Genomic DNA, 27,042 nt, shown 5'->3' with positions numbered 1-27,042 from the left:
AACAGTGTGAGAACAGCAGCTGAAAATGCCTGTGAATGTTCTTGGATGAGCAGTTTATATTCTGTAAACTTCTGGCTGATCAGTACTTTTCCTACATTAAAAGTGCAAAGGAATATCACACTGCAAACCCCCCTCCAAACAAAACCTTAAACAAAGAAGAAAAAAAAACAGACACTACTAACCCATATCACCTCCCCCCACCCTCCAAAGTGCAAGCAAACCAAAATTCCCACCACAAAAAAATCCCAAAATAAACCCCAAAGGTATTTAGTCACGTGAATCCCTCTGGATCCCAGTGGATACATCATCAGCACTAGTGAAAAAACTAACAGAACAAAACTACTTTCTTTAAGAGAAGGCAGAGAGGTCAGATAAGTGATGTGAGAAATTCTATTTACAGACAAGATTTTAATTAACTCTCCCTTTATGCTGTACAGAAAAAGGACATCTCAGCACTGAAGCAAAATGCTAAAACTGCAAAGTGCCCATTTTTGTCCTATGCTGAGATCTGCATTACACTGCGATTTTTATCACCTTTTATTTTAGGGATGAAAAATTATTTTACATTTCACAGAATTTATAAATAAATATTGCAGTGAGAGAGTGGGACAAATAATGAGCTGATATATGGAAAACTGGCCTATAAACAGGTGAATGAATTGCACTGCAGAGTAACAAAAACATTATCTCTTTGACCAGAGTGCTGCTGCTGCTCTGAACACACCACCTTAAAATAAACTCCCATTCCTTTCTGCTAATTATTACTACCTTCATGTTTATGCAAACATTCACTCAACGATGCTGAATTTTCTGACTGCAGAGAAAGGGATGGATCATATAATCAATCAGGTAAAAGAGAAATAACAAAATAAATATGCTGTTCTGGCAATGTTGTCATTAATTCCTTTGAGCTATTTTCCCCAGTATCTCTTATCTCAGGAAGAGTTCAACACCCAGGTTGTGCCCTAATTAATGCCACATGAATTGTGTTGATAAAGTGAAGTCTCAAACAATCTAGTTATGATTAGCTACATTTCTTCATAATCAGAGAACAGTCCTAAAACAAACAAAACAAAAAAAGACAAGCAGATCAAAAAGAAACATCGAGCATAGCTTTTTTCTTTCTTCTCTCATTCTCATAATCACCTTACACCATATTTTTCATAGATTTGGGGCACAGCTGTCCCTAGCTATTTCCCAAAAGCAAACAACTAATTTATTAACTACTAATTTACAAGTATTTCCTACCTCAATATTTTAACTTTTTAAGCATTGAATTCTTTGCCTGTCCCATGAGCAGGGACACCTCTCGTTAGACCAGTTTGCACAAAGCCCCTTCCAACCTGGCCATGAACATTTCCAGGGATGGAGCATCCACAGCTTCTCTGGGCAACCAGTGCCACTGTCTCATCACCCTCACAGGAAAGAATTTCTTCCTAATACCTAACATAAACCTACTCTTGTAGTTTGAAGCCATTCCTTCCTGTCTTATCACTGCATGCCCTTGCTCAAAGTTAGTCCTCAGCAGTCCTGAATCCCCGTTAGGTAGTACAAAGGTCTCTCCAGAGCCAGGGAAATCCAGGATGTTCCTTCAGGATGAACAGCCCCAGCCAAGTCTGTCTCCACAGCAGAGATGCTCCAGCCCCTTGTCAATTTTGTGGCCTCCTCTGGACAAGTCAACATCTTTCCTGTTTTGGAGGCTCCAGAGCTGGATGCAGGACTTCAGGTGGGGTCTCACAAGGGCTGAGGAGAGGAGGACAATCCCCTCCCTTGCCCTGCAGCCCATGGGGAATTGGGTGTAGCCCAGGACATGTTTGGTTTCTGGGCTGCCAGAGCACATTTCTGGGACATGCTGAGCTTCTCACCCACCAACACCCTCAAGTCCCCACCAGGGCTGCTCCCAATCTATTTTTCTCCCAGTCTATGCTAGAGATTGGGATTGCCCTGACCCTAGGCACAGCACCTTGCACTTGGCCTTGTTGAACCTCATGAGATTCTCACAGCCCCACCTCTCAAGCCTGTCCAGGTTTAATAGTAAATAAATGCAGTAGTTTAATAATGATGCAATGCTGTAATATCTGGAAAAAAAAAAGTGTAAACTGAGGGCTATTTTAAATGCTAAAACCCTAGTAATTGACATATAAATTATGAGCAATAAAAATTAACAGACACCTTAAAAAAGAAGAATTTTTAAATTTTGGTTTATTTTATTGCTTAAATATAGATTGCACAGTGTGTTCTTACATTTATTGAAACTGGTTCATTACATACAGTACAGAATATATGACCATTGGAACAACAGACAAATTAGCCCTATTCTGATTTTAGACAACAGGCTATTTCTACCTTTTAAAATTACCATGAATTTAGTTTATCTTAAAGTGACTCACTACCAAAAACTATATTTTTTCCAAGATGACATAATAGGAAAGAGAACCTCAAGCAACAGCTGAAATACATTTAAACTGGGTACCAATTTTAACCATTAAGACAGTGCTCAGTGTGTTGCAGATAACACAGGGCCAGTTTGCATAAGGAGCTTTTAAGTTCTGCAGCTTGTCTGAAGAACATAAAGAGATAAGTGAAACAAAGCAGCTTTGTACTGTACAACAAACAGCATTCTTAATTCTTTTGGTTTCATTCATTGGCTCATATAACAATAACTACCAAAACAATACATTTTACAGTCACTCCCATCTCCCATGTGTTAAGAAAGGCCAGAGTGAACCAATCAACTTACAGAGTCCCTGAATTTCCATAAAGGAAGAAACTAAGTATAACGTGAACACACAGAGTGTTACAAACTCTTCACTCCCTGCACTACACCTGCACAACACCTGCACTTCCCAAACTGAACATTGGAAACATGGAAACCTACCGTCACCATAAAGGAAAAACACTTCATCAACAGAACAGAAAATGAAATGCTGAATCTAGTTTTTTCACATGCAGCATTCATGCAACAGAATTCAATCACAGAAACAATCCTGCATTTACAGCACAGTCTCCATACTGCACAAGTGCAAACAGAAGTACATTCTTTATTACTTAGACTCCTCCTTTTTGTACAAAAGTGCCGAGTGATATCCTTAAAAAAATGACAGAGTGGGTTGGTGTTTTACATTGTATCCCTAGGTTGGATTTACTTTTTAAAAAATTACAGTCTTTATACAGGTCAAAAAACTATTAGTCTTACCTTAAAAAAAAAAAAGGGAAAAAAAAGTAAAAACTAAAAGCTAGAGTCTTATTTATGTGTAGACTGTGGTCTGATCAGGCTGATACGCTGCAGCAGTAAAAATCACAACGGAATGCTGTAGATAAGGGGCTGTTTCGTCATCCACTAACAGCTGTGATTGCACTGTTAAACTGAAAAGAAGGTCTCAATTACCTTTTGAGCTTTGTGAATGCCTTCTGAAAGTGTCAGCATGTCATCTCATAGGTTTAAGTAGCTGATATTTCTCTGATGTCATGCCACATCAGGCTTTTAAATGTAGTCCAGTAGAATGCTGTTCTACAGTTCAAAAAATTTAAAATCCTTTTTACAGTGGGTTTCCAAATGCTTCAGTCAGCAAATTAGCAGGGCTAATAATAAACCTTCAGATCTTAAATTATGCAATCAAAGATTAATTTAGGTTGAGACTTCTGAAAGACATCTAAACCAAGCTCCTGCTCAAGGCAGGGCTAACTGAAGTTACGTGACTTTCTTCATTTTCACTGTTCATCCAAAACACTCAATTAAATGTCTGCATTTATTATAGATATTTGAGAGCATTCATTCATATTTGCATTGCCCCAGTCAGATTCAGACAGATTAAGGAACTTCAAACTTACTATTCATGTCATCAATGAATGCCGTTTTTCTTTTTTTTCTGCCAGCAAGATTTAGTGAGTCATGAAGACAATCTTGACAATTATCATCAAATGTCCATGATTTACTCTATCAGTTTTACTTTATTTACATTTGAATAGTGTATGCTCAGATACATAAACCTATGAAAGTTACCTTAAAGGTTTGAGAAATGAAACAAAAACGAACACAAAGATGCATCTCTAAAAATGCTTTTGCTTGAAAATATATGTAATAAATTCTTGATCTCTAAATGGTTTCAATGAGTTTTCTTTCAATTTCTAAAATATCACTAAAAAGCTGTTATAAACTACACAGAAATGTCTCATAGAATATAGTTTCACTATTTATGATTCAAAATGCCCTCAGTTTATTTTCTGCTATACTAAATATATCTCTCCTGTATTTGTACTAAAGCAGACAGTAAAATACTACAGTGTTTTCAAAAGTACAGTTTGTAAACCATACATCTTAAGACATGAAATATATTGCACAATTCCGTGCTTCAAGAGGAGGTTTTTCCTCTCTTACGCAAAGCTTAACATTAAACTTTTAGCAAGAAACACAGGACGTATATTGGATGTATCTATCTAAAAAGCATGTTATGTGATGCATCAAAATATACTTAACAAGTGTCCATTAATTCATTCACTGTATTTGAACACATGTAAGGTATTGTTTTTTTCCATCTATCTAAACTAAACAAGTTGAGTAGCTGTGACAGCATGAACAAGAGGGAGCTCAGGTAGTGCTCCACTGGTTACATTGAATGAGATGAAGCAAGCCAAAAGCATTCTAGTTTGACATACAACTGGGGTGGAGAGGATTAAAAAAAAAAACAACAAACCAATCAACCAAAAAACCAAAACCAAACCAAAACAGAAAAACCCACAAAAAACCAAACCAACAACAACAAAAAAAATCAAAACAATAAAAAAGGCTTTAATAGGTTTTTCAGTTACAATATCTCAAATTAAAGGAATTTGAAGCTATACAAATTCCTTGAGTAACTGAAATATTTACCTGTGTGGCAAGACAAGTTTTAAATTCGACTTTCAAATGTACTCAAATATGAAAATGAAGAAACATGGTCTGTGAAAAACCTAACTCAAAATATATTACAGAATAAAACAATTCAAGACAGTTTCATGAATTTGGCTAAAGTAATCTGTATTTGGCTCATGTCCATCATTATATTAAAGTTAGATACAATAAACAATAAAATTTGAAAACTCATCTTGTTCTTTCTATTGTACTCTACTCTAAATAATGTCCAGCAGACTTCAGAAGACACTTAATACACACAAAGATCTGGAAACTTCATCTCATAGACTGGAACAGAATGGTAATGAGCATGTCCAGAAGTAATGGTCATCGTTCCTGAGGGGCTAGGCGGAGGACTGTGTGAGAAGCACAACCAATATACAGAATTTATAGTTATATGGATTACTTTTTGTAACTTTACACACACAGGCAAGAAACAAGAGTAAACTAGCCCCCCATATATATACCAACAGCATATCATAAAATAATAAAGTATCAACAGCGTTTTATCCTAGTCCTGAAATTCTAATGAAATCATCAAGCCCTGAGGATTTTCACATTCTTGTCTATATCATCGACTCCTGTGATTTTACAGAACTATCAAAATGCATCTTACTGCTAATAAATACTACTTATCCTGCATAATGATGTGCACAACTCTCTATAATGTAAACACCATGTACTACTTGAGGTAATCAATATCTTAATTACTTTCCCAACCAGATGCAGCAATGGGAAAACAACAGCATCTTGCAATTCTACTGATAGACACAGACACACTCTAAGACACAATGACATGATTTCTGGATATTCTCCACTATCAGGAAGATTCAAAGTAGTAAGAAAATCTAAGGGATGAAAAGTACTATTTTGCATTGTGCTGGTTTTGGCTTGGATATTTTTTTTTTTACAGTAGCTGGTATAGGGTTGTGCTTTGGATTTGTGCTGGAAACAGTGTTGGTAACCCAGGGATGTCTTTGTTACTGCTGAGCAGAGCTAACACAGAGTCAAGGTCTTTTCTGCTCCTCATACTGCCAGACCACAGGTGGGCAGGAAGTTGGGAGGGGACACAGATGGGACAGCTGATCCCAACTGACCCATGGGACGGCCCGTATCAGTGTCACACTTAGCAGTAACAGCTTTAAGGGAAGAAGTAGGAAACAACAGACACTCAGCGTGATGGCATTTCCTTCCCAAAGAACTCTGCTTAGCTGGAGATGACTGAACACCGGCCTGCCCATGGGAAGTGAATTAATTTCTTATATTGCTTTGCTAGTATGTGTGACTTTTGCTTTACCTATTAAATTGTTCTTGCTTCAATCCATGTTTTTTCTCACTTTTACCCTTCTAATTCTCTTCCTCATCCTGCTGAGGAGGGTTAAGCCAGTGGCTACATAGGGCCTATCAGGGTTAAACTACAGCATTCAGTTTTAAAGCAATTATTTTCTCCCTATTACATGTGTTTGAGAACACCATCTGAAAATAACCATCTGAAAATAGCCACAATTGCTTTATAAGTAATTTTTCAGTTAAAATATTCTTCTTGAATAAAGCCTTACCGGATGGTGAGTTCCAGTATCTGTGCCAGTCTATCGTGAAGCATGTTTGCCTAGGGGAAAAAAAAATAACTTTAATTATTAACTCCCAGATATTGAACTGAGCTACAATGGGTGTGTAGGCCATACTCAGGTGAGTGTGTTCCACACTGCCACATGTAAATCTAGGCCACATTTCTTAATTTCCTTTGTCACTGCTGCAAGGATTGTGAACCTTAAAGATGCATTTAGGATGAAGTGAGCCTGTCCTGGAGTGCCAAGAATTATACAGCAAATTCTTCTGTTGCAGACAGGAGTTTAACAACATTTAGTTATTTAAAATACACAGCGGGTCAAATGCTGTTCCAGTTATCCCAGAATGAAATAGGAATGGACTGTGAATCTGGATTTCAAAGATAGCAAGGAAAATATTATGGTGAAGAATGCACAAGTTACCCATTACCTTCCAACTGGTCTAGGAACAAACAAAACCACACTTGAAATTACTAGAACCACCCAGCATTGGTAGCAGTGTAGACAAAACAAAGAGCTGCACTTCTAAAGAAGTAACAGCAGCAGTGACACAACAACTTAAATCACCTTCAGTCAGCACATGCCCTCTAATGCCTACACTGATATCCTCAGTGCTAACATTTTGCAGAAACTCACTTTGGTTTCACATTGAGCTGCGATTTCTTCAAATGGTGCTTTTTGGAACTTTTCAATCACAAGACGCCTTTTTTCCTTTTCCTGTTCTTCAAGTCCATTGTTATCTTAAAAGAATAATGGAAAAGAAAATAAGGACAAATGCAATCTTTGCCTATGAAGTTCAAGAGATACCAAAAGTATGCTGCAGAAGCGAACAAGGATTGTGCTTGACGTGATATAACCATTCTCAAGTGAGCTGTCATGTGGCATTGCTCCTAAAGCAAAATGCAGGTAATATTTCAAGGAGATGGTGTGAGGACCCAATTTTCCCCCTTTCTCACTAAGTCTTTAATTATAAGTAACATTCAGGCTCCCTTTTGCTTTACTGTCTGCAGTTCTCACTTACTGGACACAGGTTCGGATTCAAGACGAAACATGAATATCCCAGTATTATGCTGACAGTTGGACAGAGTTTTCTACCATAGTTTGGGAAAAGCCAGTTCAACCTCCATAAGCTAACTGAACTTGCAAAGCAGTTGGAACTTTACAGCATCTAATTAATTTAAATACCTCAGGAATTAGGCACACTTGGAATACTGTCAGATTAAATTAATGTTTAGAATGTGTCTACTGTTCTAAACATCAATGTTTAACCCGTATTTTAAACAGGATTTTGGTAGACTGTAAAGCATTAATTAGCAACTACCTATAGTAATATGAAATAAGGAATCTGGATAATTCTGTGTTCTCATAGCCAGGTCACTTGTCAGGAAAATATTATTTTAAAAAATTCTTAGTACTTTAAAATCCGCAATGTGTAATTAACAACCTATTTTTTAAATACACTGAAGACCCAAAACCCTTAATGCATAAAAAACACTAAAGTTACTTCATAAGTAATCCCTCAGTGTAACTTGAATATCTCATATTTATAGCTTTGTCTGTATAGCAAATGTAAGAGATGGCAGGCATTTCCTGATGCCTTTCATTCAGTCCCATTAACTTCTGAAAATGAATTAACTAACTTGATATCAAGATATAATTTCAGAGATTTAGAAATAAATAACTGCAGTTCTAAATAAATTTACTAGCTGAAAAGCAATGAAAGTAACATTTTATGTTATTCTGGCCTCTCCTTTTTCTTCAGCAATTCCATAGTAATCAAGAACTATGCTGCACAAACACAACTGTAATAAATCTTACCAATGGCTTTCTTCAAAGCTTCAAAGGTGATTTCTTCAGTATTATCGACCTAAACACGTAGAAACAAAACTCCTTAATCATCACATATAATATATAAGCTTCTAAAAATTAAGGAATATGATAAACACAGAAGGCAAAAACAGCCATAACTTTTCTGCCTTACAAGTCTCTAATAACTTTATTTGGACTTTCTATGACAGCCAACAGATCACTAATTCACTAAGAAATTAGTGAGGAAATTTTTATCAAATGAGATCAAGGAAAACTTTCCAAATTGTAGTCAAGATGCTCTATGGCAACAATACTTTATGAATGGATTTGAATTTTGGCAGAAGATTCCTTAAGGTCAGGAATAAGCTGCAGTGTTTCTATACTGTAAAATCACAGTACTGGATTTAGAGAGCTGTTGCCAGTAACGCCAATTGCTTCCTGAGACTCGCTGAGTTACCAGCAATGTGATGCTAAAACAGGAGATGACAGTGGAGCGCAGAGTGGAAAACGGTTACTGCTTTGGGCTAACTTTGTACCATGATGGATCCAAATAATTTGGTGCTTTCATCATAAACACTGGAGTTAAAGGGCTCTTCATAACAAGCTATGTCTGATGCACTGAGAAAATTTGTTCATCTACTGATATGAATATCCATTTGCTGCGGCAGATGTACTTCACCAGGAATCGCTTGAGGATGCAATATTACCAAAATGTTTCAATTTAGATCTAGTTTCTACACCAGTAAATAAATTTAAAGTGAAGCCACCCTTATGGCACTGGGGGGGAAATCTTAGAGGGCAGAACAGTCTTCACCTGAACACAACACAGTTTCTTGGCTGGACCTTCCCCACTTCAACCCTTCCAACATGTAAACAGGCAGCATTTTTATCTTACCTGGGAAACACTCTTTTTTGATTCATTAGCTTGAACTACTGTTATGGGAAAAGGAAGTAACCGTTTCCTTTTTATATGAGAGTTATTTCATGAGCTGCAGCTGTAAATTGTGTTTTTCTAACAGGTTTTATTTAATAAGCACATATTCTCTACCTCTGAATAAATAAAATTAATAAATAAACAGTGAAACACCTTTTTTTTTTTGTTAAATATTCATGGATATGGCTACAGATCAAGAATATTCAGATTCTGAAATCACTTTTTATACAACTCACATTTAGTAAATGTTAATTGTTTATGGCTGCCTGTCATAGTGCTAGTTAACCTTCACATTAGTTGCTGATATTATCCAGCATTATACTTAGTTATTAACACCACAGAAGCATTACCTGCATTTCCAAGTGCTTTTATCTTATAAATGGAGATAACTATGGAATAACTCACCTTCCTGAACAGGATTCACTAACAGACTTGTCACTAACAAAATCTTTGCATCCACTGACAGAAGAATTGCATTCGTATTGTTTCAATAACAGGTATTTTATGGATAAACACTCTTCTATCTCAGTGTAGAAATGATACCATCCATCGTTATGTCCCAAAATCTCCATTAATTAAGTAGGTAATCCTCAAAATCATAAAGATTTATGCTTGGTCTTTTGCAGTTTAGTTCTACTAATGGTTATGGATTGCTATACTGACTAATCTACACAGCAAGAAAACTAGATTTCATATATAGGTATGAAGATACAGCCAGCTAACTGGAAAATACTGTTTTCTCCTTTGCCTTGTAAATAAACCTCATAAAGCAAGTAAAGGAGGATACTTGCTTCCTGTGCTCCTGATTAATAAACTCTTGGTTTTAAGAGATAAAAAGTAATTAATTATCCAAGATACTGGACTACATTAAGACCACAGTAAGCTGAGAACCCATAAAAAGATTTTATCTACAACCACTAAATGCATTTCAAAAAGGTCTATGTATCAATGCTTGACATAACATCAGCATAACTGGAAATCTGAAATGGAAACTTATCTCATTTAATTCTACTTTCAAGAGAGTTGTTCAATTACATGTAATAACATATAATGTGTGATTTTTAAAAAGAATACTAAAGTCAAACAGCCTCAGTCTTGTGAGGAGCATTTACTTGCTTTATAAATCTAGAGAACTGATGGTCTCACTTATTTTTCAAACTTTTTTTTATACTTTCTCATGAACTTTCATCTGTATCCTTGCTAAAGCACTTAAGCAAGAAGTGAACACCAAAAATCATCTGAGGTATCATCAGCACAAAGCAGAAAGCAATAATAATAGTAATAGTATCAACAGTAGTAGTAGTAATAATAATAATAATAATAATAATAATTATATAACTTCTGTCTCAAGTAAAGCTTGCTCCTTTGCTACAGCTTAATACTGATTTTTTTAACTAACACTCAGCTTGACTCAGTCCACACATTTTGCTTCATGTCTCCAGACAGTTTGTGCTTGAAGATGTCTAAAGTAGGAGTCACTTGTACCTCATCTGAGGTACAAACACCTCAATTTTAACAGCTAATCTCCATTGCAGCCAGCAGAAATCTAGTTAATAAAAATCAGCAGAATCTTGCAAAGTATTCAGTAGAAGTAGAAATTTATTTTAAGAAATACTTAAAATGAAACATCAATTGATGTGGGATAATTTTAATTATAATGTGGTCTTCCAAAGGGATAATTAGCTTCAGCTCCAGTACCCTACATATGAACTTTTTGTTGCTATTTTATCCTTCCTGTGACTTTTATAAGCTGCATGCCAAATTCTTCTGGAGGAGAACAGTGACACTGGTGCACACAGCCTGCCCACTCAGAGACTGCAGGCCTCCCACCAGGCTTCTGTTTCTCTAGGCTTGTATCTCACAGCCCCAGGTTGTTAAATAAGTCTCTCAAATACTTCAAATGATACAAGGATACAGATGCCAAAATTTATTGTATCCTTCAAAAGGCAAAGAAAATATTTTAGAATATTTACTCATAAAATACCAGTTGTTCAACATGTAAATAAATGTATTGCTACACCATAATCTGCAGTACTACCTGTAAAAACTGCAATGACAAAATGCTTGACTCTTTTATACAATAAGATCAGCAGAGTGTCTTTGACAACAGATTTCTGCAAACACACAACTTGAAAACCCAACCCTCGAAGTATTTAACCTTGCTAGAATAATCAGCTAGAATATCCAGCTTCCAGGGAAAACTTCACTTGCATTTCCCCCTCCCTCCACTCAAGATGCTGCTTTAAAATAATCTGCGGTTTTCATACCTTATCTTCTGAGCCGTTGCCAGACAGAATATCCACCTGAATAGACACTGTATCCACAATACTCTTCCTTCTGGAGAGTCTGTCCTCATCTAGCACAAGAAGAAATTATCTCACTTTTTGCATAACACTCTTGAAACATGATCAGTCAAATTTCTACCCATCAGATGCAGATTTATTTCCATATGCCTGTTTAACCCAAGATTATCTATTTCATCATCTGAATTGTAAAAATTGATACATTTTGAGTCACTGCTTTAAATTACTAAATATGAAGAAAAATAACCTTTTTATAGTCCCTCACTTCCCTCATTTCAAATCTTGTCAACTTTCCCTTGAAAGTCCAAAATATTAAAAATTGAGGTCTTATTCAAATGAATAATAAATAATATAGCACATGATGATACGTAACTGTAAAATCCTTTACAAAAGTCTGAACCTTTTTTTTAAATTGAATTGAAATTAAGGTCTTAATTTTAGGGTATTTAAGAGCTTCTTGGAAGATGATTCATTGACAGAAGAAACAAAGATTTCTGAATGGAAATGAACAACAATCCTTCCTTATTCTTGTTGCTACAAGTACCATATTCAGCAAGTCTAAAAATCTACTGAGTGAAAAAAATTCTCTCAATTTCTCACTTCCTACAAATATTTTAGCAGGTCCAGCTGGCCTAAAAAGTTGTCAGAATAAGACCAACTGTGCTGATACTTAGAAAAACACAGCAATTTAGTTAATACATAAGGAGATTATGATCAAATGATCCATCAGTTGATGGAATCTCCTTCTGTGACTGCAGTCCTAGGACAATGCATCACTAGTGTTTTCTCATTTTCGACATTTAATAGATTAACAAAAGATTTCAATGAACAGTAAAAATACACTTTAAGACTTGTCACAAGGATCCTCTGATAAACAGACACTTGAGTGGCCTGACTTGTGTATCTCATTTACAAAACCATGAATTGCAATGTCACATTTTAGATTTTATACAAGATCGAGCCATTTGGACCTTGCTGTCATTATTTGACTTGCACTGCACACTTAGAAGCAGCTACAGGCACTTGATACTAAAAAAAAAGGACTGTCAAACTCCCCATGACAAAGTAATTTATGTTGGTTCTTCTGCAACTTTTGCTAAACCCCTTCTAGCCAAGCAAAGTACTTTTGCAGTGCAAATATTGAGCATGAACAAACAATTCATTCCAGCAGAACTGAACATGCTCAGTTTTTAAAAACCAAGAAGTAACTTTCAGAAGTCACATAAATGAAATGTCATTTTAAGATTAAGAGGTAGTGAAAGAACAAGATTAGTGAAAAAAACCTGAATTTTACTAGTATTTGCCAGGTTCACAGAGACCATGACCATTTGAAATTATATTCTGAAGGATTTACTTAATTTTTAATCCCTGATGGCTCACTGGAACACGACCCAGTACATTCTAAATCTCAAGAAAGCTCCTCAGCCCCCAAGAGAAAACAGCCGACAAAAACACATCTCTGCTGCCATCTTGCTGCTCTCTCTAAAACTGACACACAAACACCAGGAGATACATTTTAGCGACTACTTTGGATAGAATTCATTTTTGTAATGGATGCCCCACTAAACTTGCATATGAAATATGCCCATTTATCTTTAATTTTAACATATTAAGTGGGTAAAAAAAATGTGAGAATTACCATTTTCTCTCTTACAAGATACAGTGTTCATCCACACACATGAAGGAGCCCAGAGGCTCGAGGACAGTGACGGAGTCCCAACACCCACTGCCTCAGCCCCTGCCAAGGCTGTCCCAGAAGCCCTGGCCCCATTGCCCAGGGGCAGTTGGAGCAGCTCTGTGTGTCATCTCACTGACCAAGGCGGAATTCATCACTTTTGACAAGGGACAATGGCTTCAAACTAAAAGAGGGCAGATTTAGATTAGATATTAGGAAGAAATTCTTTCCCATGAGTGTGGTGAGGCACTGGCCCAGGATGTCCGAAGAAGCTGTGGCTGCCCCATCCCTGGCAGTTTTCAAGGCCAGGTTGGATGGAGCTTGGAACAAAATGCCCTTTAAGGTGCCTCTTTTCCTGGATGAGGGACTCTATTCCATTTGCAGTCATTATCCTGAATGGCCAGTGACTAAGATGAATTCTTTGAACAACTGAGAGCTTCTTCCAGCTTTCTACAGGTTTTTGTAATATCACTTAAGAAGGTAATTAGTACCATCACAAAAATGATGCCTACGGCTCTATTACCTGCTCAGGAAAACAAAACAGGAAACTACCATTTGGTAGAGTACCAAATCATGAGTAAACACAACAGCAAAACCCCACAGCAGCTAACATTGCTACAGACATGTCAAGGAAAGAAACAAACAAACAAAAAAAAAAAGCGTAAGGAAACGCTAAGTCCACTAAGTACAACACAATTTCTGGCCTAAAGGTCTTTAGGCCTTCTAAAAGCAATTTTTGACTGCACATCCTATAGGGACACAGCACAGGCAGGAGATCAGGCTGACCTACAGTTCATTTTTACCTTTTGACTTGTGTTTGCATTTATGAGGTTTTTTGCCTGATGGGAATAGAGCTGAATTAAAAATAAATATATATATATATATAGACAAAAATTATTGAAAGTCTTTTAAATTATTAGTTTTCTCCCTCCCTCAAGTAAAAAAAGAGAAACAAGTATAAAAATTTGCAAATACGAATGTCTTTCCAGTTGTTAAGTATCAAGACATGAAAGAAAGACAAGATGACAAAATGATGTCTATAAGTCATTGTTAAGCATTGTATCACTGATATTTGGAAGTAGCAGAAATAACAATGATGAAATATTTACTGGCTTTTTGGGTTCAACCCTAAGTTTCACAGGAATATACAAAAAATGGATACTTTTAAAATTAAGATTAATGATCTCATTTGAAACACTACATTCTAGCATTATAATATTAAATAGCAGAAATGTAACATTTCATTACAGTAAAAGTGAAAAGCTTAGAAATTCCAAAATATTCACTTGGTCCTGATTTAGTAAAATGAAAAGCTTGGGAAGCTCAATATCCCACAGGATCAGAGATTAATGAACTTAACTCTAGGTATGGCAGCAGTCAAAGAACAAGTTTTGGTTGCTGCTCTTTATAAAAAATTACAAAATCCTGGAAGCCATCTGATTCACATATGCTAAGACCTAGGATTAAATTTGGCAATTTCTCATCACCTGCAGAGGCAGTTAATCACACACTTTCAGCTAAACTCAATTAATGTTCATGTTAGAACTTACGTCTCTTCCTGTGTGGGAATGCATTTTTAGCAAAGTATATGGGAAAACCTTAGTGAGGGCATTTGGGTACAAATACATCTGAGTTTCTAGAAGAGGCTTAACATAAATTTCAAACCAGGCTATCTTCCTCATTCCATTCTCATTCACTCAAAGCCTGTAACATTTCCTCACTTGTCGCCCACCTCTTCTGTCAATACTAAAACGTAACATAAACTGGTCTTTTAGATGACAGAAGAAGTAAGTATAGGAACATTATCCTTTTTAGAAGAAGACAACCAGCAAGAAAAAACACACTGTGCCTGTGCTGGAACATTTCACTAATGTGCCTGCTTGTATGTGGGACAAAACTACACCTGGTGTCTGGAGAACTCAATTCCTCCCACAGTAACTATCCAAAAGAGAGATTCAAGAACAGGCAGGAATGTTTCTGAATCAGACTGCAAGAGCAACATATCTGCCATTCACTGTCTGCATGCACTTTGGTTCTTTCTGTGTGTGAGCTAGAGAATGCAGAAATCACATTTTACTGTTAGGTACTTTAAAAAGGCCATGCCTTGGGCTGGGGTATTCTCACGTCTATTACAATAGCAACCAGTTATATATAGCCACAAAATACACATGGTTAAGAAACAATTCTTCAATTTCTTTTTTAGTAAGCTGCTCAACTGGCTGTGGAAATTTTATTAAGAGCCAAAAGCACACAAATGTCACATACTAGCTAGTCCTTGTTACATTATTTACTCAGCCTGTGCAGCATGAACTCCCACAAACTATCCTCAGGCAACGCTTTATTTCCACTGTATGCTGGTTTTGCACAGAAGTGATTTCTTTTTAAGAAAAGCTCTGACAAAACCAATCAGTGATTAGGGTTAAATACTGACATCTGCTGAAGCCACTAGAAAGGTGAACTCTGTGAACACGCAAGTTAAAACCAGAAGAATCCCGAGAAAAAGTTCTCTTTTCTTCTGGGATGAGAACAGGTAACAAGCGGGCCCGGCTCCGTCCTTACCGTGGGGGCCGGTCCCGGGGAGCCCGCCGGGTGCTGGGCTGGGGCCGGGCCCGGGGAGCAGACAGAGCCCGGGGCCGGCCGGATCAGGCCCAGCCGCTGGTAACATCTTGGCGCTCAGCCGTGCCCCCGTGGCGGCCCGGGAGCCCTGGCACGGCTGGGCTGGGCCTAGAGCGGCGGCCAGGTAGAGGAAGGGGGGAGCCCCCCAGCGCGGCTTTTGAAAATCCTTTACTATGAACAGCTCCAGCCCCTCCCAGCGCGGCTTTTGAAAATCCTTTACTATGAACAGCTCCAGCCCCTCCCAGCGCGGCTTTTGAAAATCCTTTACTATGAACAGCTCCAGCCCCTCCCAGCGCGGCTTTTGAAGAATCCTTTACTATGAACAGCTCCGGCCGCTGCTGCCCAGGCACCTTGCCGAGGGAGGGGTGGCCACGCCAGAGGTCACTCCGCTGGGACAAGGGTGGCCCCGCAGCTGAGAACGGAATGCAGGGAGAACCCCTGGATCCTGGCCCGGCACAGCCTGGTTTTACCACCTTCGGCCGCTGCCCAGGAAAACACTGTCATCACCCTCTGCAGACCTGGGAGAGAGATAAACTCTTTCCTTGACACATGAAACTTGCAAAGCAGTAATCTTTCTTGTAAGTGAGAGAAAAAGACAGAGTGAAAACATGTACAGACACAATATAAAGACATCAAAGTCAGTGAAAGAGGAGTTTAGTCTTAGACAGAAAGAGAATGAGAAGATGCCTTGGTTTTAGGCTGAAATTCTTTTGTGAAACCATGATAATGGACTGTAATATGCTAGACTATCCCTTTAAGTCATGGAAAATATGTATGGGGAGATGAAAAGAGTGTTCAGATTGTAGATCTAAGCAAAGGCATTTGTGGTGGACTAAGTAAATATTGAAATAGCTGTGATTTTATGAGAAGCTTGAACAGAGAGGAAGTGAGATGAAGATCTGCCCCTGGAAAGAGAAAGGATTTCTCTTCCTAGAAATGAAGAAACCCATTGCCTTTTAACTGTTAATCTTTAAAATGGTACCACATGAGTTTACAAGGCCCATAATGCAGCTGCGGGAAGGCTGTGTGATATGGGAGGGACTTCAGGGACTTCACAACTGCAGATTCCCAGGCAGCTGCTTTTGTGTGAATTAAAAGCCACAAGAGAACTGCTCTTTCTTGTGGGAAAGTTTCCATAGCAGACAAAAAGAGACTTCTCTCTCTACAGTAGCTGATGAAAGACTATTTTATAGGTGATAAGCTAACCTAAGGTTCCAAGTTTTGTCTCTACACATCGTCAGTAAGAAAGAAAAGCTGTTGGGGGAGAGGGGAGTGTTTTGAAAGGTTTATTCTGATTCTTATTGATTTTTTTTCACTCTCTCTGGTAGTTTTGTTTATAAACCTCTCTTTACACCCTTTTAACTCTTGAGCCCGCATTGCTTTTCTCCTAGTCCTATCTCACAGCAGAAAAAAGCGTAATTCTAGTGAGCACTCAAACCACTACGCTCATTGGTGCACTGGCCGGGAAACAGAAATAGGCAAACTTGAAACCACTACACAAGTTGGTGTTTCTGCCTGGCTTTGACCTGAAACCATCACACATTGTTACCTGACACTAAGTTTGCATAGGTATTTGATGGAGGAAAACATCTCATTCTTGCTTAAATTAACATCTGCTCATTGAGAATTTAACTAAGGCAAATAAATCAGCATAAGACCATATGGAATATCTTTCATCCAATGTTTACATAAAAAGGATAAAGTAAGATGATTTGTATATTCCTTCCTCATTTTCTAGATCAAATAAGCACAGGTATAATTTTGATGCAAAGACTTCATTAAAAAGAGTCAAAGTGGGTTCTAGGACTGTCTGCCTCGCTTCCATTCTTTAAGGAAAAAAAAAATCTTAAAAAGATGAATAGTTGAAACTTCTAATAATACAGTTGCTAATGAGAAAAAAAACCCAACCAAACAAAAAACCTTGAGTAGACAAAATGATCTGATTAGGTTTTGTTGCCAAGCAGTAACATTACATTTCACTGGCACACAACACATTGGGAAAACATTTTTAATAACTGGTGCTAAGTTTTGTCGCTACCATTCACCACTTACCTGTTACCTGGGGCACATATGGAACTGACAATCTTTCCACATTGTATCCACTGCCTCCTAATGATTCTGCGATCTTGTTCGTCAGGAAAAATAAATCTTTTTCATCCTTCTCTAAGGATTTTGGAAGACTGTCAAAAAATATATTTGAAGTCATTGTCTAACAACAGATATTTGTTGGTTAAGTAAAATATTTTTCTAATGCCTCTGAGCAACCAAGAAGCATCAATGGTAATGATTTGATGGAAATAAAGCTTGGTCAGTTTTTTAGGAATGAATATACACCTAAAATTAGTCCACTGAAAACATCTGGAGTATTTTAGATTACTTTAACACTTCTTGTTTATCTGAAATATGTTCTTATTCTGCTACATCTTGAGAGAATATGATCTCTGTTAAATATTAAAAAAAAACCACCTGCACAACAACAGTAATACTACTAACAATTATTAATTGTAGTATTTATCATTTGCCAGCAGTGTGCCCTTGTGGCAAAGAGGACTGAGAGTAGGCTGGGCTACATCAGGAGGTGGAGGGAGGAGATCCTTGCCCTTTATTCAGCTCTGGTAAGGCCACACCTGGAGTGCTGAGGCAGGAGCTGGGCTAGCCAGGACATGTAGCGAGCCCACCACAGGGTCACTAAGGTGCATTATGGGGCTAGAGCATCTCTTCAGTGAAGACTGAGAGAGCTGGGCCAGTTCAGCATGGGGAGGAGGTGGATCTCAACAGTGTGCACAGCTCCCTTAAGGGAGGGAGGGTGGGAAGGCCTCAGAAGTAGGCACTTCTCAGTGCTGCTTTGTGACAGAACCAGAGGTAGTGGGCACAAACTGACACACAGAAGGCTCTGTTTGAACATCAGGAAACACTTTTTTGTTCAAAGGTGAAGGTGACCAACCACTGGTGTAGGTTACCCAGTGAGGTTGTGGAGTCTCCATCCTTGGAGACACTCCAAAGCATCTGGATGTGCACGTGTACAGCCTGTTCTAGGTGACCCTGCTTAAGCAGGAGTCTTGGACCAGATGACCTGAGATCCCTTCTAGCCTCACCCATTCTCTGATTCAGTGAAAATTAATTTTGCTGTGTTAGCACACTGAGCCTCTTATTGTGTATAAATGCCTCTGACTACAATAAAAAAGTCTGAGACTCACTTTTTTCTTCCCCTGTAAGTGTACATGCTCTTAATGCTTGGGTTTCTCCTGCCTGTCCGCAACACCATAAAACCTCTGATTTTTTTTTTTTTTTTACATATGAAACATTTTTCAATGATGTATGATTTGAATGATTATTGGATTTCACTGTCCACTAATTCCCATTTTGTATCTACTTACTCGCATTTCTCTTTGAAAATTGTTTCTGGTAGAAAATAAGCTGCTTCCACACTTCTGGTTTCAATGACCTGAAAATAAAAACGCCAAGTCAAATAGTACAAATGGAATAGTTCCATAGTTGTTTTCTTCATTAACTTTCACTAACATCCGCCTCAACACAAATGAGACATTTGGGATTTTTTTTTTAACCAGGGAAGGAGACTGTGGCCCTCCCCCTTTAGACTAAAAATCTGGTTCTCATGGTCTTGTGCATGTCAATACCAGATGGAGACCTGGCCCTTTATATATGGTGCCATAAGCAAAATAAAAAAGCTATACCTTGAGAGATTATTTTGCTTATAATTTTGAGTCAGTAAATATTGCCATGAGAGACTGAAGATCAAGAAAAATGCCAGTAGACACAAATATGGGAGATCAACACCACAAGCAAGTACCTGACACAAGTTATTTACTGATTTTACTGTAGACTGTGTATTGTTCTAAATGACCTGAATTATTTAATCATGTACTACCTTGCTGACATGCTGACAAAAGGCAGGAACTGCAATCATCTGACTCAGGAAGTTTAGATATGCTGCAACCAATGCCATGACACCACAACGATTAAACATTGGCAGATTATCCTCATTGATGATGGCAATGTCCTGAAATATGAAAAGTAGCATTATGTTTTCAAAGTTAGCAGGCTGTCCTGAATATATGGAACTCAAAATTATCACTGGTAACACTACCTGATATATGATGTTTATTTGCTATCACTTAGCATTTGATATCTCTCATCTTAAAAGTCTAATCTTTTTGCTCACTCCTGAAGTAGGATTTTATTGATCTGAAGTTACAGAGCTTAAAAGATTAGACCATTATGAAGAGAAATAAATTTACTAACTCAAAATTCTGTTTCTCAGACAGGAAGTATGGTCAATGACTGGTAGTCTCTTGCCCTGACTCGCTGATCATAGCATTTTCTCAGGAAAATTAGAAACAGCAGTTTGATAATAAAGATCACCAGTGTGAATCAGATACAGCACAACAGAGGGAATTATTTAATGCAAATTAACACTTCTATGTTTATTCAGATTGCATTATTTTTGCTCCAGTAAAACTCCTAATGTCATTTCTATCAGGTAAGGATTTGGTTCAATGACATATTTTAAAATTAAGGATGCACACTGCATTTCAGATGCTTTATAATGCAACTGTATATTTGGGAATAAGGTTAATGACAGAGTTAACTGGGAATACTGGGCATGATTTCATCAAATTTCAAGGGCACATGTTAGCATTACTTTATTTTTGATTTAAACACAGATAAACTTAGTAAGTTATCCAGTTTGCCTGAGGACTGTATGCAAGTATGAGTTAATATTTGAACCTATTAAGGAAATGTTAAGGAATAAAGACTAAGACACTGTCAGAATTTTACTCTAAGGTAAGATTAAATAGCCTGGTTTAGTAGCTATTCCCAACCAATCAATTATACATAATATTAGAATACAGAATATTATATAGAGAATATATTTTTCATCCTGGGTGCAGACAGGTGCATACATTTTATACAGAACATAAGATCAGGGGTTGAGAGAACACTTTGTGTAGCGGGCAGTTTCCCCGGGGGAAGAAGAGAACCCTGGAAAAATGCCTTGGGAAACCCTGTTCAAAATGCCACAAGCAAGAAGCTTATTGGCATGCTTTCTATGCAAATTGCTACTAGAAAGTTCTTGGTTCTCTGTTTTATCATAGGTTGATTTTTGGTGCAAGAATTTTAATATTCTTAATTGTTGTCCCCCATTGCACCCCTCCCTCAGACCCCACCTTAACTCCCCACCTACACCAGGGTGTATAAGTACCTCTGTCAGAGCCTAGACCCTGCCTTTTGCCCCTTGTTACTGCCTTTTCTAGTTTGTTCCAATACAGTGGAGGCCTTATTGTTTGTTGATTTTTGTATTATTAAATTGCTTTTCGGACAACTGGATCAAAGCTGTCTCTCTCTCCATCAAGTCACCATGGGGCTGAGTCCCAAGGAAACTCAAAAGGGCCCAGATCCCCAGGGAGTTTCAATCTGGTCTATCTGCTAGTGAGTATCAGTGATACTAAAACATGTTTCAACAAATTTCCACATCTGCTGTTTTTCCTGAACAGGCATGCTGTGAAAGTTTGTTACAAAACTGATTAGATGAAGTTTCCTCATTCTTAAGTGGTACATACAAGGTGCACTTCCTTAGTGACCAAACAAGTTCAGACAGAATGATGAGATTTCCAGTTTGAAGATCAATTTCCAAACCCCCCAATTTCTCCAATTACACATATAAATTGTCAGTCAATGAACCCAACCCATACCTGCAAGGCAATAGCTAATCGAATGAGGTCAATAACCACTTCTTCATTGGCCAGTTCAATTGTGGTAAGAGCTAGAGATGTAAACAGGAGTTCAAAATTTTTTTGGACATTGTCTTCTTCTTTGCAGCCTAAGTAGATGTGTCTGTACAACTGCTGACCATGCTATAAAAGACATAAAAGGGAAAATGGGTATAAAAAATAGAATTATTTAAGTTAGAAAGGATATTTGAAGGTCTTCTAGTCCAACTCTCTACTCCAAATAGAGCTAACTTCAACGTCAGATCAATTGATATAGAGAATTAAAAAAAAATAAAAAGGATAAAATACACGTGTACACATACATACACAAACAAGGACATGATTAATCAAGTAGACCTCAAGTTTCTAACAACAGCTTCTTTGTAAACACTGTATTGTTCTATTTTATGCACAAATGTACAGATAGAGAAGATGATACAGAGAATTACATGATTACCGCACAGTATCAGATGTTGTAATTAATTTCCTGTTGAAATATTGGGGAAAAAAAATTTGCCCATTTATTAAAAGGAGAAACGAAAAAGTAATCCTGAAATATTCTCAAGAACATTTGAGTAACTGATGAGCTCCAAGTGTTACCCTTGTGAAGACATCAAATTTGTTCATTAAGCAACTCTCCTCAAAAAGCAAACCAAGAAAAAATTCTGCTAGAAGGTGTTTCGGAAGGTGAGCAGGGATCATTTACTCACATGTGTAGGGAGGCTGCAGCTCTAGTGAAGAGCACAGGTGATCTAATGAAAGACTTTCTACTTCAAAAGTGACTTTCTTCTCTTTGTAACACTGTGCCTAACCAAATCTCTGTAAAGAAACTATTACCTCAACACAAAAGAAGAATGCCAACACAAGAAACACAGGATAAGCAGCAGGTGTTGTATGGAAGACAGAGCTCAGTACCACCCCAGCATTCTTAATCTGTGGGGGAGGTATAAGCCTGTATCAGCTGACACAATTAATTTTCAAGATCTAAAGAATAATTCTAGATGTATTAATTCAGCTCAAGAAGCAGAAAGAAAAGTGATTTTCAACCTCTCTTTTTCAAACAGGACATACTCACTTAAAAAATAATGATGACATTGTTGGTCTTTTCATTACTTCTAAAATCAAAGAGTTGTTCAAATACATATTGTATTTAGAAAAGAGGGAAACAGAGCTTTTAGCAAAGCACAGAAGCTACTACAAAAATACAAGTTAGCTGTTTAAAGTCCCAATATATTTGGAAAATAAAAGTAATGAAATTTTTTATCCCACTGACAAAGAATTGCACTCAAATAGGAAAATAAATCTGTATGTGAATTTTCTCAATATGTATCTTTCCAGAAGACTGGAAAATGCAAGAAGTTAAATATTTCCCTTCAAAAAAGGATAGATATAAACTGAGCAAGTGGTCTGAGATGAAGAGTTTTGTGCCTATGTTTGGGTTCTATTCCATATACAATTGCCTCAGGATCCCCATGTAACATCAAACAAGCCTAAATGGTTGTCCAGATATTAATGAAATTCTGGAGATGCTTCATCCCTCTCCTTTGATTATGCAGAGCATCTGGGAGGAACAGGCTGCTAACATGCACATCTACACCAGGTGAGTACCATTACACTTATGATATGCACCTGAAAGAGTATCACACAGATAATCATTGACTTGCTTCATTTCCCAGGGTTAATATATTTTTTAGAAGCCTGTATGATATTTTCTTGACCTGTGAAGAATCTCTTTTCCTCTTTTGCCCTTTTTTTTCAGATCAATATTAACAATTCAAATACGTAGTTTGACAGCTACAACTTTCATCTAGCAAAATATATCTTATCTAAACTGCTCTAAATCATAGATATTATATTAATAAACTGAAATTTAATTTGCTATTTAAAAGATACATTACTAATAATTGCCAATGTTGGAGTATTTTTTATATTGTATTATTGCAGTTGTACATGTACTGGAAAGAATATTAACTGGATTAACTTAACAAGAACAATTATCTTGCAATATTACTTGAATGCTGTACAACTCTAGTTTGCATATTATTACATATGCAGTATTTTGGCCTATTTTCTGGTTTTTGTTTACACACCAACACAGATAAACCACAGTCAGGAATGACAGAGCACACTAACAACTTTATGCATTTTTCCACATAGAACCCAAGGTGTCTACTGTAAGCCCTTTCACTGCATGAAAGTATCATCTAAAAAAATCTATTTTTCTTTAGAACCATATAAACTGAGAAGTCATATATATGTATACCTGGTACAGAGGTATATGTATACCTGGTACAAAGTCCTGTGAAAAAAATGTTTTAAGAGGATGGCTGTTTTGTACAAAGTTAACTTTCTTGTACATCTTTACCTAAAACATAAGACAGAAGTCCCTGTACTACAATTATAAAAAGATTTCTGAACAGAAAATTGTCTAAAAGTACAGCAAAACAAAAGCCATACAATGAAAAACTGTTACTGAGCAAAAATAAAATGCTGCACAGCCATCTAACAACAGGGAGATCTTTTCACAATCATGATTTTGACATATGCTGTTCCAATTTCATGCATTTAAAGGTTTTAACTGAAGACATAAATTAAAATTTTATTGCATGGAATAATTTATCAAGTAGCTAGAGCACCTCAACACTGAAATCACTGTAACTTGGATTACAATAATTTCAAACTGATCTTTGTGACTTGTTGCAAAACCACAGCTGTAGAAGAAAAGCAAAACTACTGGTTCAGTTATTTCTAGATAGAAAAGTAATGCTTCATTCTATTACCTTTTTCATGAAGCTCACATCTTGCCTTGAAATCTTGTCTCGTTTTATCTTTAGATCAGAAACATCTGGTATTATTCTACAAATGAAAGAAATATGTTCTTTTAGCAAGAAAAAAAGAAGTTGGAAATGAAAAGAATGTGGAATACAGGAACTATTCAAACAGATCTTGACCCAATTCCCATTTTAATTATATCCATGCTTAATAAGGATATTCAAATTTCAGTTGAAGAGGGAGAACCAGAAAGAGAATTATGACAATCATGTATTTTTTTATCTACATAAAATAAAAAATAAAACTCTGTCTTCTACACAGCTAAACCATGGTATTGGTAATGTTTTTTTAAGGTACTGTGCTCTGAGACTTACCTGTAAAACACTTGCCATGAATAAATGATACTGAGCACTGTGCCTTTACCAAAACAGTACATCAATAATTCATATTATCAAAAACATTTAAAAATCAACAGTGCTTGTCATTCAGGTAATGAACTGGAATTTCAAGTAGGCAATAAATAAAAAGCACTACCTTATCCCTCTCAGCTTGGCTCTGTTGTCATGTCGATCAATGAGGTTGTGCAGGATTTCCAGGACCAGCTGCCTCAGCTCAGAGTCTTCCATGAGTGAAGGACACAGCAGTGGGTCCAGAAAGGGGGCAGGAAGTGCATTACTTATTGTTGTGCCTTTATATCCTGAAGTCACCTGATCATTATTGGAAATAAAATTAATGTGTCATTACTGCATTATAAGATTAACTGTAGCAGACGCTCACTTTTAAGTGGATTTGCTTTGGCATCTGCAAGGTAGATTCAAACTGAAGTATTGTATTAATTTTGAAAATTCCTGACCTCAGTATGAATTTGGAAGGACTTTAGCACACATTTTCAAATCAAGTCCCTCATGTTAAAAGGATTTTTCAAGCACATCCTGAATCAAAAAATAAAGGCATGATTTATGATTTCTTTTAATATGGCCTATGAAAAGTTGCAGGGCATAAACTGAAGATGATAGATGATGATTGATAATTACAATACTGATTTTTCCATTTCAGGCTATGAGCTGTTCACAAATGGTAGAGTAAGCTCATGTGAAATAAAAAATGAGAAATCAGGGCCTATATGTACAGTTTAAAGAGCTATGGATACTACTTTATTGCAAAACATGAAGTAAGCAAATACCACTTTCTCAGAAATTGGGTACCATACTGTTGTTTTAAAAATTAATACTATATCTGACGAGTCTCATTCGATTACTTTTAATCAAAGCAAACTCTGCAGGTACACAAAGAATAAAACCTTCTACCTAACAACTAATTCAAATTTTAATTAGCTGAACATCTACAGTAGTCAGAAATACTAAGAATTTACCATCCCTTAAAATGGTGGTTACCATAATATCACAATCTCAAAATATATTATTAAGTATATATAACCTGTCAAGGATGAGGGGAGCAAAATTATTCCAAATTTAATTATAATAAATGCAATAGTATTTTCATCTAAATGCAATAGTATTTTCATTTTACATAATAATTGTACCTTCTTTATGTATATTCCACACCCTTACAGCTTTTACATGTGAACTGTGTCGTACTAGTTTTGGCTGGGATAGGCCATTTTCTTGATAGCAGCACACGTGCTACAGTGTTCTGTGGCTTTGTGACCAAACAGTGCTGGGACACAGCAATGATTTATCTACTGCTGAGCAGGGCTTACACACCTCCAGAGGGATATCCCACACTAAAATGTGTCATGTTCAGCAGCAGAACAGGAGGCAGTTTGTGAGGGCTGCCACTGCTCAAGGACTGGCTGGCTATCAGTTGGCTTGTGGTGAGCAATTGGGTTTTTTTAGGTGGGTGTCTTGTTTTATTTTATTATTACTTCTTTTTCTCATCTCTTGGGTTCTGTTTTTCTTGGTTTCTTTTATTTACTTACTAAACTGGCTTCATTTCAACCCACTTTTCTCACTGGTACTGTCCTGGTTTGTTGGAATGCTAGAAATTTAGATTTAAGATCGTAGTATATAGTAATTCATGTGAGTTAAGATGGAGGAATTTGGGTGTTGTCATAGTCTTTCACCTTCTTCTTCCTTCTTCTTCATGGGTTTAGGTAGTTTTCTGCAACTGGGTGAAAAAGGTCCACATTGCACGCCTTGGGTGGTCATTATTGGGTCAAAAGTATAAATAATATAGGTGTCACATTGGTATTGGGTAATTATCACTTAAATAACCTTGGAAAGAGTTAGAAGCACTCCATTTTACCTTGTTTTTCTAGCTTGCTGGTTAAGCTCATGGCTCATAAGTCTGTAAATACTGTAAACAGATAAGATATAATAAACATCCAAGTCTGAACTCAAGTCTACGTTTCCTGTGTCTTTCCTCCTGACCTTGGCAGAGATAAAGAAAGCAGAATTGTAACATTGGTTCTCTCCCCATCCTCCTGGGCAGAGTGAGTGAGTGGTCCCTGGTGCCTCTGGGTTAAACCACGACACTGAGTGAGCATGGTGCCCACAGCTGAACTGAGGGGTTCACAGAGACATGGCTGACAGGAGCACCAGGCAGCAGGAAATATCTGATCAATCATTCTGAAAATGGAAAATGACTGATATTACAAGCAGCAAGACTGCAAATCTAAGTGCACACTTTGAATGAAGCGCCAGATTTCAACTGCCTATACAGCATTAACTTGTCTGCCTGTGTACACATGACAACAGACTAATTATGTTATGAAATAGTATT

At 37.1% G+C, this 27,042-nt stretch overlaps 1 protein-coding gene across 5 annotated transcripts in view; it reads right to left on the bottom strand.

The window, feature by feature from the left end:
• Window positions 1–2,185: 2,185 nt before the first annotated feature.
• Window positions 2,186–27,042, bottom strand: part of EFR3A (EFR3 homolog A) — an 80,307-nt gene continuing 55,450 nt past the window's right edge. For 4 of the 5 annotated variants that reach the window (XM_066336208.1, XM_066336217.1, XM_066336191.1 and 1 more), the window contains 11 exons: window positions 24,835–25,007; window positions 24,309–24,384; window positions 21,511–21,672; window positions 19,686–19,817; window positions 19,174–19,241; window positions 17,849–17,976; window positions 11,470–11,558; window positions 8,278–8,326; window positions 7,096–7,199; window positions 6,451–6,500; window positions 5,001–5,247 (listed from right to left, as the gene is read on the bottom strand). In XM_066336208.1, the coding sequence (XP_066192305.1) occupies window positions 5,142–5,247; window positions 6,451–6,500; window positions 7,096–7,199; window positions 8,278–8,326; window positions 11,470–11,558; window positions 17,849–17,976; window positions 19,174–19,241; window positions 19,686–19,817; window positions 21,511–21,672; window positions 24,309–24,384; window positions 24,835–25,007 (1,137 nt within the window). In that variant the 3' untranslated portion in view covers window positions 5,001–5,141. Of the gene's footprint in view, window positions 3,367–5,000; window positions 5,248–6,450; window positions 6,501–7,095; window positions 7,200–8,277; window positions 8,327–11,469; window positions 11,559–17,848; window positions 17,977–19,173; window positions 19,242–19,685; window positions 19,818–21,510; window positions 21,673–24,308; window positions 24,385–24,834; window positions 25,008–27,042 lie in introns of those variants that run through there. The other variant, XM_066336227.1, reaches the window with a different exon arrangement.

Source organism: Sylvia atricapilla, chromosome 1 (genome assembly GCF_009819655.1).
Source record: "Sylvia atricapilla isolate bSylAtr1 chromosome 1, bSylAtr1.pri, whole genome shotgun sequence".
NCBI lineage: Eukaryota > Metazoa > Chordata > Aves > Passeriformes > Sylviidae > Sylvia > Sylvia atricapilla.
Note: the sequence above shows the minus strand (reverse complement) of the source record. Positions and strands in the feature narration are given on the sequence as shown.